This window comes from Leucopleurus acutus, assembly GCF_964270905.1.
Source record: "Leucopleurus acutus genome assembly, chromosome: 1".
NCBI classification, from domain to species: Eukaryota; Metazoa; Chordata; class Mammalia; order Artiodactyla; family Delphinidae; genus Leucopleurus; species Leucopleurus acutus.
Genome location: NC_139142.1, coordinates 84455528 through 84476023, shown reverse-complemented (window position 1 = coordinate 84476023; position 20496 = coordinate 84455528). Strand labels below are relative to the sequence as shown.

The 20496-nt window shown below is 38.2% G+C and overlaps 1 protein-coding gene across 15 annotated transcripts in view; it reads right to left on the bottom strand.

Annotated features, from left to right (window-relative positions):
* MGA (MAX dimerization protein MGA) overlaps window positions 1-20496 on the bottom strand; it is a 159107-nt gene that overhangs the window by 74738 nt on the left and 63873 nt on the right. For all 15 annotated transcript variants that reach the window (XM_082846070.1, XM_082846084.1, XM_082846082.1 and 12 more), the window contains exon 2: window positions 15870-17000. In XM_082846070.1, the coding sequence (XP_082702196.1) occupies window positions 15870-16933 (1064 nt within the window). In that variant the 5' untranslated portion in view covers window positions 16934-17000. The remainder of the gene's footprint in view (window positions 1-15869; window positions 17001-20496) is intronic.

The following is a 20496-nucleotide window of genomic DNA, read 5'->3' as shown; positions in this document are numbered from 1 at the left end:
CAACATGCAAGAAGAAAACTGTTAAGAGGGGTAAAGAAGGGGATTACTACCTTCCTCAGAAGTGATTTTATTTAAACATTCTAAAATTCTATGTCCCATACATCCTTTCTGAAGAAATTACTGAAAATGTACTTGAAAAATGCAAATTAAAACCAGAATGATCCCACTTTAACCACTTCTATTTAACACAGTACTGAAAATTGTAACTAAAGCAATTAGGTAAGAAAAAAATAGTGTCAATTCAAATTGGAAAGGAAAAATAAAGGTATCTCTGTCACAGATGACATGATCTTATATGTAGGAAACTCTGAATAATACACACACACACACACAGAGTTAGTTAATAAATACAAAATCAATATAAAGGATCAGCTTTATTTCCATACACTGTGCAATACACAATATGAAATAGCAATTTCCTTTTCAAAACCAAAATAAGGATGAAACTAACAACCGGTTCTTTGAAAAGATAAAATTGACAACCCTTTACCCAAACTCATAAATAAAAAAAAAGAGGACCCAAAAATATCAAAAATTAAAAAAAAGAGAAGTAACAACCGACACCACAGAAACATTTATGTTATCTGATTATGTTATATAATCATTTATGATTATATATAATCATATATATAATATATCATATATAAAATCATCTGATTATGTTATATAATCATTTATGATTATAAAGAGATTACACCACAGAATTATATGCCAATAAAATGGGCAACCTAGAGGAACTGGATAAATTCCTAGAAATAATCACCTAGTACAATCTCCCAAGACTGAATCAGGAAGAAATACAAAATATAAACAGGCCGATTACAGTAAGTTCCCTACATACGAACCTTCAAGTTACGAACTTTCAAAGATGCGAACGTGCATTCCATCACCGTCAGGCATGAGTGAAATTGTAGCTTGCCCTCCACCTCCTATTGCTGAAGATCCTTCAGCTCTACTATATCCCACACCTCCCCTCCCACCTCTAGTCAGTAACTCTTCTTGCCAGTTCACTTGATGCCAGCCCCTGTACACCAGCTGTTGTACTATACTGCTGTACTTTTCAAGGTACTGGACAGTAAGACTATAAATATTATCTTTATTTTTTGTGTTTGCTTGTTCTTTATGCATTATTTGTGTGAAAAGTATTATAAAACTACTGCAGAACAGTACTATATAGCCAATTGTGTTAGTCGGGTACCTAGGCTAACTTCGTTGGACTGACAAACAAACTGAATGTACGAACACACTCTCAAAACAGAACTCATTCATATGTAGGGGACATACTGTACAAATAATAAAATTGAAACAGTAATTTATAAGACTCCCAAGAAACAAAAGTCCAGGACCAGATGGCTTCAAAGGTGAATTCTACCAAACATTTAGACAATTAACACCTATTCTTCTCAAAATATTCCAAAACATCGAAGAGAAAAGAATGCTTCCGAACTTCTATTAGGCCAGCATCACCCTGATACCAAAATCAAAGACATCACCCCCTCGCAAAAACAATTACAGGCCAATGTCACAGATGAACATAAATGTAAAAATCCTCAACAAAATACAAGCAAAACATATTCAACAATGCATTAGAAGGATCATAGGGACTTCCCTGGAAGCCCAGTGGTTAAGACTCAGTGCTCCCAATGCAGGAGGCCCAGGTTCGATCCCTGGTCAGGGAACTGGATCCCGCATGCTGCAACTAAGAGCCCACATGCCGCAACTAAAAGATCCTGCATGCTGCAACTAAAGATCCCTCCTGCCAAAACTAAGACCCAGCTCACCCAAATAAATAAGTAAATACAAAAGGATCACAAACCTTGATAAAGTGGGGTTTAACCCAGCAATGCAAAGATGGTTCAATATCTGCAAATCAATCTGGTAATGGTAATACCACATTAACAAGTTGAAGAATAAAAATCATGTCATCTCAATAAATGCAGAAAAAGCTTTTGACAAAATTCAGAATCCATTTATGATAAAAAAAACTATCAACAAAGTAGGTACAGAGGGAACATACCTCAACATAATAAAGGTCATACAACAAACATATAGCCAACACCATACTCAATAGCAAAAAGCTGAAAGCATTGCCTCGAAAATCAGGAACAAGACAAGATGACCACTCTCACCCCTTTTATTCAACATAATATTGGAAATCCTAACCAAAACAATCAGACAAGAAAAATAAATAAAAAGAATCCAAATTGGAAAGGAAGAAGTAAAACTGTCACTGTTTTCAGGTGACATACTATTGCCATATATAGAAAATTCTAAAGATGCCACCAAAAAACTATTAGAACAAATAAATGACTTCGTAAAGTTTCAGGATACAAAATTAAAACACAGAAATCTGTTGCGTTTCTATACACTAACAACAAGCTATCAGGAAGAGAAACTAAGGAATCAATCTCATTTACAACTGCATCAAAAAGAAATAAAATACCTAGAAATATATCTAACTAAGGAGATAAAAGACTTGTACTCAGAAAACTATAAGACAGTGATGAAAAGAATTGAGACAACACCAACAGATGAAAAGATATACCATGCTCATAGACTGGAAGAATTAACATTTTTAAACTGACTGTACCACCCAAGGCAATCTACATATTGAGTGCAATCCCTATCAAAATACCAATAGCATTTTTCATAGAACCAGAAAAAATTACTCTAAATTTGTATGAAAACCCGAAAGACCCCACAGAGCCAAAACAATACTGAGAAACAAGAACAAACTGGAGGTACCATGATCACTGATTTCAAACTATACTACAAAGCTACAGTCATCAAAACAGTAAGGTACGTGCACAAAAGTAGACACAGATCAATGGAACAGAACAGAGCGCCCAGAAGTGAACCCATACTTACATGGACATTTAATCTACAACACAGGAGCAAGAATATACAATGGGGAAAAGAGAGCCTTTTCAATAAATGGTGTTGAAAAAACCAGACAACTACATGCAAAAGAATCAAACTGGACTATTTTCTCACACAATATACAAAAATAAACTCAAAGTGGATTAAAGACTTAAAGGTAAGACCTGAAATCATAAAACTCCTAGAAGAAAACACAGGCAGTGTTAGCAATATTTTTTACCTCAGTATTAACAATATTTTTTTGGATATGTCTCCTGGGGCAAGGCAAACAAAAGCAGAAACAGAGACAAATCGGACTACATCAAACTAAAACGCTTTTTGCACAGCTTTTGCACCATCAACAAATGAAAAGGCTGCCTACTGAATGAGAGAAGATATTCGCAAACAATTTAACAAACGGCTAATATCCAAAATATACAAAAATTCATTTAACTCAACATCAAAAAAAACAAGCAGGGCTTCCCTGGTGGCGCAGTGGTTGAGAGTCTGCCTGCTGATGCAGGGGACACGGGTTCATGCTCCGGTCCAGGAAGATCCCACATGCCGCAGAGCGGCTAGGCCCGTGAGCCATGGCCGCTGAGCCTGCGCATCCGGAGCCTGTGCTCCGCAACGGGAGAAGCCACAACAGTGACAGGCCCGCATAACGCAAAAAAAAAAACAAACAAGCAATCCAGTCACAAAATGGACAGAGGACCTAAATAGACATCTCTCCAAAGAAGACAAACAAATGGGCAACAGGTACATGAAAAGATGCTCAACATCACTCATCAAGGAAATGCAAGTCAAATCCACAATGAGCTATCACCTCATACCTGGCAAAATGGATATTATCAGGGCTTCCTTGGTGGCGCAGTGGTTGAGAGTCCACCTGCTGGTGCAGGGGACACGGGTTCGTGACCCGGTCCGGGAAGATCCCACATGCCGTGGAGCGGCTGGGCCCGTGAGCCATGGCCGCTGAGCCTGCGCATCCGGAGCCTGTGCTCCACAACGGGAGAGGCCACAACAGTGAGAGGCCCGCATACGGCAAAAAAAAGAAAAGGATATTATCAAAAAGACAATAGATAACAAGTGCTGGAGAGAATGTGAAGAAAAGGAAACCCTCAGGCACTGTTGGTGAGTATGTAAAATGGTGCAGCCGCTATGGAAAACAGTATGGAGGTTCCTCACGAATTTAAAGATAGAACTGCCATAGAAATTGCCAAGCAATTCCACTTCCGGGTATTTTTCCAAAGAAAACAAAAACACTAATTTAAGAAGACATATGCACCCCTATGTTCATAGCAGCATTATTCACAATGACCAAGATACGGAAGCAACCTAAGTGTCTATAAATAGGTAAATGGATAAAGAAGATAACAGATAGATGAATATTAGCCACAAAACAAGAATGAAATCTCGCCATTTGCAACAACATGGATGGACCTAGAGGATATCGTGCTAAGTGAAATAAGTCAGACTAAAAACACAAACACTGCATGATTTCAGTTATATGTGAAATCTAAAAAACAAGTGAACAGGGCTTCCCTGGTGGCGCAGTGGTTGAGAGTCTGCCTGCCGATGCAGGGAACATGGGCTCGTGCCCCGGTCCGGGAAGATCCCACATGCCGCAGAGCGGCTAGGCCCGTGAGCCATGGCCGATGAGCCTGCGCGTCCGGAGCCTGTGCTCCGCAACAGGAGAGGCCACAACAGTGAGAGGCCTACGTACTACAAAAAAAAAAAAAAAAAAAAAACTAAAAAAAAAAAGTGAACAAATGTAACAAACAAAAACAGAGTCACAGATCTAGAGAAGAAACAGATGGTTACCAGAGGAGGGGAGGGTGGGGGGGAATGAATGAAATAAGTGAGGGAAATTAAAAGAGGTACAAACTTCCAGTTACAAAATAAATGAGTTACAGGGATGAAATGTACAGTGCAGGAAATAACAGCCAATAAGAATGTAATATCTTTGCATACGGACAGATGGTAACTAGATTTATAATGATAATCACTTTGTAACGTATAGAAATATCAAATCACCCTATGCCATGCGCCAGAACGAACATATTGTTGACGTCTATTATACTTCAAAACAAACTCAGAAAGAAATCAGATTTGTGGTTACTGGAGGCAGGGGAATGGGAAATTGGATGATGGTGGTGAAAAGGTATAAACTTACAGTTAGAAAATAAATAAGCACTAGACTTACAATGTACAACATGATTAATAATAAACACTGCTGTATGTTATACATTAAAGTTACTCTGAGAGTAAATCCTAAGAGTTCTCATCACAACGCCTGCCTCAAAATAATCTCAGCTCCCAAATCAAGCTTGCATATAGAAGACAAAGTTTGCATATAGCTAAATACCACTTTCAGATATGATGATAATGCTGTTTCTTGGAGCATGCATATCAAGTTGTTTTTTTCCCTTCAGTAACAAAGATACTGATGCACTCATAAATCTGAACCATTTTCTTGACTCATTAAGATCAGAAGTTTATAATACCACATGTAACACCAAAAGCCACTGTCTATAACAAAGAAATACACATGACTCTTTCAGCTAACAAACTACTCACCCTGGCCTCCAAAGTAATTTTAAAAGTAAATCCTCCATCATCCAAGGATAGATTAAACTGCTTTTGGATAATGAGGGTAAAAATACTGGTGTTGCCAAAAAATTCCTAGAAGAGAACACAGGCAAAACATTCTCTGACATAAATCATACCAATGTTTTCTTAGGTCAGTCTCCCAAGGCAATAGAAATGAAAGCAAAAATAAACAAATGGGACATAATCAAACTTAAAAGCTTTTGTACAGCAAAGGAAACTATAAACAAAACAAAGAGACAACCTATGGACTGGGAGAAAATATTTGCAAATGATGTGACCAACAAGGACTTAATTTCCAAAATATACAAACAGCTCACACAACTCAATAACAAAATCAAACAACCCAATTGAAAAAAGGACAAAAGACCAAAATAGAACTTTCTCCGAAGAAAATATACAGATGGCCAACAGGGCCATGAAAAGATGCTCAACACCACTAATTATTAGAGAAATGCAAATCAAAACCACAATGAGGTATCACCTCACACCAGTCAGAAAGGCCATCATTAAAAAGTCTACAGGGTTTCCCTGGTGGCGCAGTGGTTGAGAGTCCGCCTGCCGATGCAGGGGACATGGGTTCATGCCTTGGTCCGGGAAGATCCCACATGCCGCGGAGCAGCTGGGCCCGTGAGCCATGGCCGCTGAGCCTGCGCATCCGGAGCCTGTGCTCTGCAACAGGAGAGGCCACAGCAGTGAGAGGCCCACATACCGCCAAAAAAAAAAAAAAAAAAGTCTACAAATGACAAATGCTGGAGAGGGTGTGGAGAAAAGGGAACCCTCCTACACTGTTAGTGGGAAAGTAAATTAGTGCAGCCACTATGGAAAACAGTTTGGAGGTTCCTCAATAAACTAAAAATAGAATTGTCATAGGATCCAGCAATCCCACTCCTGGGCATCTATCTGGACAAAACTATAATTCAAAAAGATACATGCACCCCATGCTCACTGCAGCACTATTCACAACAGCCAAGACATGGAAACAACCTAAATGTCCATCAACAGATGACTGGATAAAGAAAATGTGGTACATATAATATATAATGGAATACTACTCAGCCATAAGAAAAGGAATGAAATAATGCCATTTGCAGCAACATGGATGCAACCAGAGATTATCATACTAAGTGAAGTAAGTCAGAAAGAGAAAGACAAACACCATATGATATCACATATGTGGAATCTAAAATATAACACAAATGAACTTACCCACAAAACAGAAACAGATTCACAGACATAGAAAACAGACTTGTGGTTGCCAAGGGGAAAAGAAGAAGGGGAGGGATGGATTGGGAGTTTGGGAGTAGCACATGCAACTATTATGTACAGAATGGATAAACAACAAGGTCCCACAGGATAGCAGTGTATATTCAATGTCCTGTGATAAACCATAATGGAAAAGAATATGAAAAAGAATGTATATATGTCTAACTGAATTGCTTTGCTGTACAATAAAAATTAAACACTAAATCAACTATCCTTCAATAAAATCAATTCAAAAAAATACTGGTGTTGAAGTGTTTCAATTTTTTTAAATTGTACTGGGTAATCAAGATGATTACACACTGGGTGGCATCCTCTAGTTGCAAATGCCAAAAAAAAAAAAAAAAAAGCCACACTGAAAAGCATAAACTGAAAACCACTTTCCCCCTTGACAGAATAAAAGAAAAACCTGTTCACTGCTTGAGTAACATATACTCCACCTGTCAACTACCCTTAGAAAATAGCAAAGCACTAACTTGCCCATAAACAAGTCAGGGAACTCATCAATGTGGGGATTCCAAACTCAAAGAATAGTAGCTGTTAATGGGATATGAATTAAGTGAGAAAAGGAAGGTAAAAGAAAAGTACTGGGCTGGGATATACTTCTGCCAAACTTGGGTTTTAACACTCAAATAAGGCAAGTTTCCAGCTGCACATGTACGGAGTTTAGAAATAGCCACTATGTTCTAACAAGTGAAAAGTTAAAGGGACTGAAAAATCAACAACTCTTTTGAATCCATAAGAGACGGTGAGGGGACCCCCTCGTGGTCCAGTGGTTAAAAATCCACCTTCCAATGCAGGGGACGCGGGTTCCATCCCTGGTCAGGGAACTATAAGATCCCACATGCTGCAGGGAAACTAAGCCTGTGCTCCGCAACAAAGAGCCCACATGTCGCAACTAAGAACCGACGCAGCCAAATAAATAAATATTTTTTGAAAAGAAACAAGCCAGGTTTCACACAGGCTTTCTATTTAAAAAAAAAAAAAGAGAGAAAGAGACAATGAGAGTACAGTGCAAACTGCTGAAAACAGTCAGGTGGATACAGGGGATCATGGTTGGAGCAGTAACTGACAATGGAAACCACCTTGGGAACCAGTGCCAGGGTAGAAAAACCTGAACTGTAACTGGAGTTGCTGGAGGCTCAATGTAGACAAGCCTGAGTTTAAAATTCCAGGGGTACCCAGTTATAGGGGTGCTCCCACATTTCTGTAAGTTTTCCACCAGGAGCTAGACTAGGTTCTCACAGTAAATATTTCCTCGTGAGAAAAATCCTGGGCCGGGGGGGTCAGTCTCTGTTACTTGTAACAAAAAAGCCTAACCTCTGGAAAAATTAGTTAACCAGTCTAACTTGGTGGGTTTTATCAGAGCCTAACTGACCTGGGGAGAGGAAATATCTAACTCCAGCCTACTCTAGCCAATCCTGTCCAACTTAAGGGGGCAAGAAAGAATATGAGAAGTACTTGTGAAGTTCACAGTCCAGAGGCACAGACTCATTAAAAACTGAGACCTAACCATAGGACTAAAGAACACTTCCCTTTCCCTCACATCCATGCCTTACCACAACATTACTAAAGGCCTATTTACAGCACTTCCTTTTACCTAACACATCATGTCCAACTATCAAGAAAACATTACAAAGCATACTAAAAGGCAAAAAACCACAATTTGAAGACAGAGCAATCATCACAATTATCATACTGGGATGCTGAAATTACCAGACTGGGAATTTATAACTATGATTAACATACTAAGGATTCTAATAAATAAAGAAATAACATGCAAGAACAGATGTGCAATGTAAGCAGAGAAATGAAAATCCTAAGAAAAACAAAAAGATGCTAAAGATCAAAAACATGGTAAAAGAAATGAAGAATGCCTTTGATAGGCTTATTAGTAGACTAGACACGGCTGAGGAAACAATCTCTGAGCTTGAAGATATAGCAACAGAAATCTCCAAAACTGAAAAGGAAAGAAAACAAAGGCTGAAAAGAACAGAATATCCAAGGACTGTGGGACAACTACAAAAGATGCAAGGGCTTCCCTGGTGGTGCAGTGGTTGAGAGTCCGCCTGCCGATGCAGGGGACAGGGGTTCGTGCCCTGGTCCGGGAAGATCCCACATGCCGCGGAGCGGCTGGGCCCATGAGCCATGGCCGCTGAGCCTGCGTGTCCAGAGCCTACGTTCCGCAACGGGAGAGGCCACAACAGTGAGAGGCCCGCATACCGCAAAAACAAACAAACAAAAAAAAGATGCAACATACGCATAATGTGAGTATCAGAAGAAGAGAGGAACAGAAGAAATATTTAAAACAATGATGACTGAGATTTCCCCAAATTAACATCAGACATCAAACCACAGAACCAGAAGCTCACAGAACACCAAGAAGGATAACTACCAAAAGACTATATGTAGTGATGCCATTTTTAAACTACAGAAAATCAAAGATAAAGAAAATATACTAAAAGAAGCCAGAGGAAAAAGACACCTTACCTACAGAGGAACAAAGATAAGAATTCTATCCAACTTCTCAGAAACCACAGAATCAAAAAGAGTGAAATATTATAAGTATTCAGAGAGTAAAACACCAACCTAGAATTCTGTACCCTGCAAAATTAAAGGAGAAATAAAGACTTTCACAAACAAAAATTAACAGAATTTGTTGCCAGTTGATCTGACTTGCAAGAAATATTAAAAGAAGTCCTTCAGACAAATGTAAAATATCACAGGTCAAACTCAGATCTCCATAAAGAATAAGGAAGAAATAAGTGAATGTAAAATAAAAACTTTCTTTTGTTGTTGTTCTTAGTTGATCTAACAGGTAAAAATTTGTTCAAAATAGGGCTTCCCTGGTGGCGCAGAGGTTGAGAGTCCGCCTGCCGATGCAGGGGACACGGGTTCATGCCCCGGTCAGGGAAGATCCCACATGCCGCGGAGCGGATGGGCCCGTGCTCCATGGCCAATGAGCCTGCGCATCCAGAGCCTGTGCTCTGCAGTGGGAGAGGCCACAGTAGTGAGAGGCCCGCGTACCACACACACACACAAAAAAAAAGAATGTAAAAATTTGTTCAAACTAATAATAGCAACAATGCGTTTGATTACTTACGTATATATCACATATATATACTTATACATAAGTGAAATGAATGATGGCAGTGATACAAAGAACAGGAGAGAGGATTTACAAACTACCTGTAAAGCAGTATAGTGTTATCTAAAAATGGACTTGGGTTAAGTTGTAAATGTATATTCAAACCATAGAGTAACCACTAAAAAGAGTTAAAGTATAACTGATATGCTAAGAAGAGAAAGAAAACCAAATCATATAAAATGCTCAACTAAAACCACAAAAGGCAAATAAAGAGTGGAAAACAAAAATAGAAACAAAGAACAAGGACAAAAGAAAAGCTGTAATAAATATGGTAGATATTAATCCAACTGTTTCAATAATCACTTTGAATGTCAACAGTCTAAATGCACCAGTCAGAATGGATCAAAAAACAGGACCCGGGGCTTCCCTGGTGGCGCAGTGGTTGAGGGTCCGCCTGCCGATGCAGGGGACACGGGTTCGTGCCCCAGTCCAGGAAGATCCCACATGCCGCAGAGCGGCTGGGCCCGTGAGCCATGGCCGCTGAGCCTGCGCGTCCAGAGCCTGTGCTCCACAACGGGGGAGGCCACAGCAGTGAGAGGCCTGCGTACCGCAAAAAAAAAAAAAAAAAAACACAAGACCCAGGGCTTCCCTGGTGGCACAGTGGTTAAGAATCCACCTGCCAATGCAGGGAACATGGGTTCGACCCCTGGTCCGGAAAGATCCCACATGCTGCGGAGCAACTAAGCCCATGCGCCACAACTACTGAGCCTGCGCTCTAGAGCCCACAAGCCACAACTACTGAGCCCGTGTGCCACAACTACTGAAGCCCAAGCACCTAGAGCCCGTGCTCTGCAAAGAGAAGCCACTGCAATGAGAAGCCCGCGCACTGCAACAAGAGCAGCCCCCGGTTGCTGTAACTAGAGAAAGCCTGCGCACAGCAACGAAGACCCAACACAGCCAAAAATAAATAAAATAAATTAATTTTTTAAAAAAAGACCCAATTACATATTGGGTCTGTAAAATCCACTTTAAATATAAAGACACATAAAAATTAAAAGTAAATGGATAGAGAAAAATATATCATGCTAACACTAATCAAAAGAAAGCAGGAGTAGCTATTTTAATTTCAGACAGAATAGACTTAAAAGTAATGAAAGTTATCAGGGATAATGAAGGATGTTACATAATTATAAAGGGTCAATCCTCCAAGAAGACATAACAATCCTTAATGTATATGTGCCCCAAAACAGAGTATCAACCTACATGAAGCAAAAACTAAAAGAAATGGCAAGGAGAAACAGATGAATCTACTATTAGAGACTGAAACACATCAGAAATGGACAGATCCAGCAGGCAGAAAGTCAGTAAGGACATAATGGAATTCAGTTAAGCCATCAATTAACTAGATCTAATTGACATGTATAGATTACTTCAACAACAGCAGAATACACATTCTTCTCAAGTTAACATGGAACATTCACCAAGCTAAACCACATTCTGGACCATAAAACACATCTTAAATAACTTAAAAGACTATAATGGAATTAAACTAGAAATCACTGACAGAAAAATAACAAAAATCCCAAAGTAACTGATTAAACAACACACTTCTAAATAACACATGGGTCAAAGAAAAAATCTCGAGAGAAATTTTTAAATATTCTGAACTAAGTGAAAATATAAATACAACTTATCAAAATTTGTGGTACACAGAGAAAGCAGTGCTTACAAAGAAACATAGCACTGAATGCATATATTAGAAAAGAAAGAAGATCTAAAATCAATAATCTAAGTTTCCACCTTAGGAAATTAGAAAAAAAGGAGCAAATTAAATCCAAAGTGAGCAGCAGAAAAGAAATAAGAATCAGGGCAGAAATCAATGAAATTGAAAACAGAAAAATCAGTAGATAAAAATCAATAAAACCGAAAGCTGATTTTTTTAACTTTTGATTTTTTTTATTGATCTTTTCAGAGATCAATAAAAAAAAGTCAATAAGCCTCTAGCCAGGCTAAGGAAAAAAGAGAGAAGACACAAATTACTATTATCAGAAATTAAAAAGAAGGGGGACTTCCCTGGTGACACAGCGGTTAAAAATCCACCTTCCAATGCAGGGGATGTGGGTTCAATCCCTAGTCAGGGAACTGGATCCCACATGCATAGCACAACTAAGAGTTTGCATGCCACAACTAAGGAGACCACCAGCCGCAACTAAGACCTAGTGCAACCAAAATAAATAAATTAAATTTAAAAAAAGAAAAAGTGGGACACCACTACAGATCCCATGGACATCAAAAGGATAATAAAGGAATATATGAACAATTTTATGCCAACAAATGATACCCTAGATGAAATGAGCCAATTCCTTGAAAAACACAATCTTCCAAAGCTCACACAAGAGACAATCAAAATAGGCCTATATTTATTTAAGAAATTGAATCAATAAGGTTCCAAAACAGAAAGCACCAGGCCCAGATGGGTTCACTGGTAAAATTTCCCAAACATATGAGAAAGAAATGATACCAATTCTCTACAATCTCTTTCAGAAGATGGAGTAGTGGCAATACTTCCTGACTCCTTCTATGAAGCCAGCATAACACCAATCCCAAAACCAGACAAAGACATTACAAGACAACTACAGACCATTATTCCTCAAGAACATAAATGCAAAAATCCTCAAAATAAGAGCAAATCAAATAAAACATATAAAAAGAATTATACACCATGACCATGCGGGATTCATCCCAGGTATACGAGGCTGGTTCATTCAAAAATCAATTAACATAATCCATCACATCAATAAACCAGAAAAGAAAAAAGTCACATGATATCAACAGATTCAGAAAAAAAGCATTTGACAATATGCAACACCCATCCATGATAAAAACTCTCAGTAAATTAGCAATAGAAGGGAACTTCCTCAACTTAATCAAGAATATCTACAAAGGGAACTAAGATCCCGCATATGGCAAGGCACAGCCAAAAAAAAGAATATTTACAAAAAACCTAAAACAAACATCATACTTAATGGTGAGAAACTAGAAACTTTCTCACTAAGATCAGAAACAAGGCAAGGATGTCACCTCTCATCACTCCTTTTCAGCATCATACTGGAAGTCCTAGTGAATGCAATAGGACAAGAAAAGCAAATAAAGGAATACAGATTTGAGAGAAAGAAAGCTGTCTTGTTTATGAATGACATGATCATCTAGGTAGAAAATCCAAAAGAATCTCCAAAAAACTTCTGGAACTAATAAGTGATTATAGCAAGGTTGCAGAATACAAGGATAAAGTACCAAAGTCAGTTGCTTCCCTATATATCAACAGAGAACAAGTGGAATTTGAAGTTAAAAAAACAATACCATTTACATTGTCACCCCCAAATAGTGAAATACTGATATATAAATCTAATATGTACAAGATCAATATGGGGAAAATGACAATACTCTGATGAAAAAAATTAAAGAACTAAATAAATGGAGAGATAGTCAGTGTTCATGAATAGGAAGAGTCAATATAGTTAAGATGTCAGTTCCTCCCAACTTGATCTATAGATTCAATGCAACCAAAATCAAAATCCCAGCAAGTCATTTTATGGAACTTATTCTCAAGTCTACATAGAGAAGAAAAAGACCCAGAATAGCCAATACAATATTGAAGGAGAACAAAGTTGGAGGGCTAACACTACCCAGGTTCGAGACTTACTTAAAAAGCTACAGTAATCAAATCAGTGTAGTACTGGTGAAAGAACAAATAGGTCAATGGAACAGACTAGAGAGCCCACAAATAGACTCACATAAATAGAGTCAACTGATCTTTGACAAAGGAGCAAGGACAGTACAATGGAGCAAAGAGAGTCTTCTCAACAAATGGTGCTGGAACAGCAGGACATCCACATGCAAAGAAATCAATCTAGACGCAGACCTTCCAACTTTCACATAAATTAATACAAAATGGATCATAAACCAAAATGTAAAACACAGAACTATAAAGATCCTAAAAGATAACCTAAAAGAAAACCTACATGACCTTAAATATGGCAATGACTTTTTAGATATGAAATCAAAGGCATGATCCATGAAGGAAATCATTGATAGGCTGAACTTCATTAAAATAATAAACTGCTTTGTGAAAGCCAACAAGAGAATGAGAAGACAGACCACAGACTAGGAGAAAATATTTGCAAAAGACATGTTATCCAAAATATACAAGGAACTGGGACTTCCCTGGTGGTCCTTAAGAATCCACCTTCCAATGCAGGGGACGCAGGTTCGATCCCTGGTCAGGGACTTAAGATGCCACATGCCACGGGGCAACTAAGCCTGCACACTGCAACTACTGAGCCCACGCACTCTGCAGCCCGTGTGCCACAAGTAGAGAGAAGCCCACCTGCCACAACGATCCCGCGTGCCACAACTAAGACCCAAGGCAGCCCCCCCCCAAAAAACACACCAAAATATATAAGGAACTCTTAAGAAAACAGTAAAACAATCTGATTAGAAAATGGGCCAAAGACCTTAAAAGACACCAAAGATGACATACAGATGGCAAATAAGCATATGAAAAAATGCACCACATCGTGTCATCAGGGAAAGGCAAATTTAAACAAGCTACTACTACTACACACCTATTAGAAAGGCCAAAATCCAGAAAACTGACAACACCAAGTGCTGACAAGGATGCAGAGCAACAAGAACTCTCATTTCTGCAAAATGGTACAGACACTTTGGAAGAGTTTGGCAGTTTCTTATAAACCTAATACTGTTACCGTACGATCTAGCGACCACAATCTTTGGTATATACTCAAGTGAACTGAAGGCTTGGACATGGATGTTTGTGGCAGCTTTATTCATAATTGCCCAAACTGGGAAGCACCCAAGATGTCCTTCAGGAGGTGAATGAATAAAGGAACTGGTACAACCAAACAAGGAAATACTATTCAGCACTGAAAAAAAATGTGGTATCAAGCCATGAATAGACATGAAGGAATCTTATATACATATTACTAAGTGAAAGAAGCCAATTTGAGAAGGCTACATACTGTATAATTCCAACTATATGAAATTCTGGACAAGGCAAAGCAGTGAGATAATAAAAAGGTAAAAGATTGCCAGATGGGAAGGGGAATTAACAGGTGGAGAATAGAGGATTTCTAGGGCAATGAAAATACTCTGTATGATACAGTGAGGGTGGATACATGTCATTACGTATTTGTCCAAACCCACAGAATGTATATCACCAACAATGAACCCTTATGTAATCTACGGACTTTGGGTGATTATGATGCATCAATATAGGTTCATCAATTGACACAAATGTACCACTCTGGTAGGGAATGTTGCTAATGGGAATGGCTATGCATGTGTGGAGGCAGGGGCTGTATGGGAAATCTCTGTACTTTCCTCTCAATTTTGCTGCAAACCTAAAATTGCTCTAAAAACATAAAGACTTTGATAAAAATAAATAAATAACACAAGTTCAAATTTAAAAAGCACAAGAGTATATCATGCTATTTTAACATGTAATAATCTTCAGCTTATTTCTTACTCAGGCAATTTATGGATTAGGATGTCCACAGGGCACAAAATTCTTATGTACTACATATAAACAACTTTACTTTAAATCTCTTCTGTGCCTCACTGGGTAAATTCTGTTTCAGTTATGATTTGGGGGTCATTCTTTTCCCTTCCCCAATCAATCAAGAGTTGTCTATACATACTGTACATCAACTATATTTCAATATTTTAAAAAATTCATCTATATATATTAACAAGGAACAGCCACACATGATTAACGAAAGTCTAAACCTACAATCTAAATCTAAGGTCCCCATTCTGATGAGTCATCTAATTTGCCTACAATTCTGGATTGTGAACCCAATCCATATTCATTACAGAAAAATTAACTGTCACTTCACAGAATGTAAAAGCAACTGTGGTACATCTTATAGCAGCTTGCATTTATCAATGTCTAAAGTCAGCAATCCACACAATCAGTATTTTAAATTCAAACCTTCCTTTTATCTCTAAGAACAGAAAATCTGTTACCTACCTTTCAGAAACCTCTTGCTTCAACTGAGGAACTTCACCAAGTGCTGAATCAATATCCATGAAACCTAGAAAGTCTCGTTTTACATTAAGGGAAGGCTTCTCCAAACCCTTGCATGATGCTTCATGACCCCTCAATAAAGGATCCGAATCAGTTAGCTGTATCTCTGACCCCTCACCTTCTGTAAGACGGACCCGTTGACCAGGAGAACTGGGAACACTATTCCCTTCCTGGTCAGAGCTGTTCTTTTGCTTTCCATCTCTCTGGGGCTTACTATTCAGCCCATCATCCCGGAAGCCTTTAGCAAATGGGTTGTAATCTATTTTCAACTGGGTAATCTGAATGTTTTGATAAGCTGTTACTGCAAAGAATTCAGTCTGTGGGAAGGTAAAAGTGTGGACACCAGGGCCATTTAACTGTATCACTTCGGTAGCCTTCTCTGCAGGCACCAAATGAAGCCTCGGCAGGTAGCGATGCATAGAGTGCAAGATAATATGCCCTTCTTGGTCCAGTGTATTGTTGGTAAGTTTGAGTTTATAGAAAGATACTGGTTGATGCATCCAATAATGACCTGTGGAAGGAGATTCTGGATGAATAAAAACCCTCCCCAAAACATGGGGTTCAGCCTTCCCACTGGGCTCCCACCAGCGACCATTCCATTTATAACGATGGTTATCCACAGGAGATATATCCATGACGAGGATATATTTCATATTTGAATCTAAACCTGTTATCCAATAACGACAGTAAGGAAACATGCGTCTTCCCTGCTTGGTCAGGATCATCTCTGTGCTTCGATGATAGAATTCGTTCCACATACTATTGTTATCCAAGGTGACAGTGATTCCTCCTACAGTACAATCAGCTGGAAGGCAAATCTTTCCCTTAGATTTTCCTGGTGATGAAACACTGCTAGCCAAAGCGCAGGCATCCCGATTAGTAACCAAAATTCCTTGATCAGTTTTGCCATTTCCTGGCTGTTTTAGGATGACAAAGAAGGTAGGTGCTGCTCCTGCCACTGTCCCACCATCTTGATTAGCCAATATAATCTGCTGTTTCTCCTCCATGATTCCAGTGGGAAAATCAGTAGTAAGATAACTATAGTTACCACATAATCACAATGGCCTTCCCAGCCTAAAAAACAAGCAAAAATACACTTTAATCAAGTGAACATTTATTTTGTTAACAAAAATACAAGAATGATTACATTACCCCCAAAATATATTCCTAAATTCTTCTAAGACTTTGCTTCTACCTTTCTCTCAATCACTGTGAAGATACTGATTCTGGAATATTTGATTATCTCTTTAAAGTTCGTTTTAATCTAATTAGTTAAATTATTCATATCCCAATCTCCAATAATTCACTATACATACTACAATCTCAAATAAAAACAAAAAGTGTACATTCATTTTAGAAAAACTACATGAAAGTATAAAAGTATACAGACTTGGAACTTCCCTGGTGGCACAATGGTTAAGAATCTGCCTGCCAATGCAAGGGAAGATCCCTGGTCGGGGAAGATCCCACTTCCACGGAGCAACTAAGCCCATGTGCCACAACTACTGAGCCCAAGCACCACAACTACTGAGCCCAAGCGCCACAACTACTGAGCCCAAGCACCACAACTACTGAAGCCCGTGTACTCTAAGGGCCTGCATGCTGCAACTACAGGGCCTGCATGCCACAACTACTGAGGCTGCATGCTGCAACTACTGAAGCCCGCACACCTAGAGCCCATGCTCTGCAACGAGAGAAGCCACCGCAATGAGAAGTCCGTGCACCGAAACGAAGACTAGCCCCTGCTCACCACAACTAGAGAAAGCCTGCGTGCAGCAACGGAGACCCAACGCAGCCAAAAAAATTAATTAAAAATAAAATAAATGCCTTAGTTTTTAGAAAAGAAAAATATACAGACTTAAAGAGATCAAATTGGAAAGTTATTTTCATTTTAAAAGGATCCTGATACTTAATGAATTAATTTACCAGAGGATTCCATTACACAGCAAGTTCTCCTGAGATGAGCAAAAATTAACAAATTTACATGTTATCTTTGTATATGATCAACACTTTTTATGGTAATGGCATGAGTTCATACATAAGTAAAATACTATTTACCTTGTTAGTACATACATTTAAAGAAACCATGACAAATCACTGGAACTTACTAGGAAAGAAACAGTTGGCTCCACACCTCAGACCTTACACTGAAAAAAATTCCAGACAGACCAAACATTTAAATCCCACCCCACCCCGCCTCAGTGTAATTTTTTTTTAATTCTTGAAATCTTTGAGAAAACCTTTTTGATAATAAGTAGGACATAAAATCTAGAAGTCAATAGGACGACAGAATTTTTGATAAATTCAAAATCATGTAAATTTGTTTTTAACATGACAAAAACCACCCACGCAAAATAAAAAACAAATGCCTGACTGGAAAACTATATTTGCAACTTATATCATAAAGAACTCATTTCCCGGGGCTTCCCTGGTGGCACAGTGTTGAGAGTCCGCCTGCCGATGCAGGGGACACAGGTTCATGCCCTGGTCCGGGAAGATCCCACATGCCGCAGAGCGGCTGGGCCCGTGAGCCATGGCCTCTGAGCCTGCGCGTCCGGAGTCTGTGCTCCGCAACGGGAGAGGCCACAACAGTGAGAGGCCTGCGTACCGCAAAAAAAAAAAAAAAACTCATTTGCCTAATATCAAAAGGGATCTTTTTATACAAATCAACAAGACAAAAAATCTAACAGAAAAATGGGCAAAGAATAGGAAAAGCAAATGGTTATGAAAACGTACATAGTCTCGGAATAGAGAAAATTAAAGTCGTCCTAAAATACTGTTTTTTACCCTATCAGAACAGCAAAAATCAAAGTTTGGCAGAGGTGTTGTAAAGGGTGTACGTCAACCAGCATTCTCATCTAACCAGCTGCTGAGAGTGTAAGATGACAGAATCTAAGAGGATAACATGAAAATATCAAAAGTACAAATGCATACATCCCATGAAACAGCAGTTCTTCTAGGGCTTTATCTTATATACGTGTGTGCAAATACACGCATACACACCAGTGATAAATGGTGGTACAACGACGGAGTGGAATATTCTGCAGCTAGAAAAGAATTATAAACTTTATGGACTCATACAAAATTATCTACAAGATATATTAAGAGCATAAAGTTCAAAACAACTGTATATTATGCTACATACTTCTATAAAGTTTAAACAAAAAAAAAGCCAAAGAAAAAAACCAGTATGTATGTATTTGCTTGACACAGACTATCTGTAAAGACAAAAAAGGAACTGGTAGTATTGGCTTTATCAAGGGAAATCAGGGTGGCTGGAAGAATACATATTCTGACACTTTCTAAATTTTCTATCTTGTAGACATACAACCAATTTCAAAAAAAAAACTAAATTAGTTAATTCATAAATGTTACAAGAAAAACGCCACATATATTGTATGATTCCATTTACATGAAATGTCCAGAATAGGCAAATCTACAGAAAGTAGATCCATAGTTGACAGTAAAAAGGGAGAGGAATAATTGGCACAATTGCTAATTGGTATGGGGTTTCTTTTGGGGGTGATCGAAATGTTCAGGAACTAAAAACCACTTAAATGTATCCTTTAAAATGGTGAATTTTATGTTATGTGAATTATATCTCAATAAAATGTTTTAAAGAAATCTCAGATTGTTACATTCAACTAAAGTGATGTGCTAAATTACCTAAATATTCTACAAGATATAAAGTTATCACCAATTAGCTTTTATACAAAAAAGGAAAATGTTACATCACTACTTCTGTTTAAAGTGGGTCAGTAATTTTGACTAATCAGATTGAGCCACTTATTGGTGCTCCTCATTATAATTAAAAGTCTAATTTTACTCTTCATCAGAACTACTAACAAGCAGCAAAAGCATCTGATCTGAATTTCACATCTTCTTACAGGGCTGGCCACATGACTGCCCCCCCAAAAAAGTTGGGGGGACTCCAAAACTTAAAATATTCATTAGCCTGAGGATAATATTTAAAAAATCAAGGCTTTAAAAAAGGTTGGCTATTGTTTTGTATTATGGCTAAATGTGAAAACAGAAACACACTTTCTGACACCACTGTACTAATACCCAGGAAAGGTGAAAAAAGAATCTCTCCTCCGATTTGGCATTTAAGAGATAGATAAAATTTAGAGTGATTCTTTTCAAAAGCTTTCTCAGGCTTAAGGCAATTAAGTTTATTGGTTTCCTAAAACTACCAAGTTTAAGTAACACCTATCAGAGACCGATAAAACAAAATTTAAACACACTGAGAAGTCACAAATAAAGTGACTTTATAAAAATAGTAAAGTTCAGAAAATTCACAAAAACCAATTCCTCTAAAATGGTGTATGTATCAAATAACACAAACTCCTAATCCTGTATTTAGTCCATAAAGCTCAAAATTTTGTTACAAATCAAGTATTTTTGTAAGCAATTATGCAAAAACACTCTCATGAAGTGCATTTAAATATGGCACACAGCAAAGAAGTATCTGAAAAATTTTTTTCGCTATCCCAAACCTATGAGGACATTATAGGGTTCAGAATATCCTAAACATTATCTTCTATAATATTAAATTCTTGATTTTCAGATC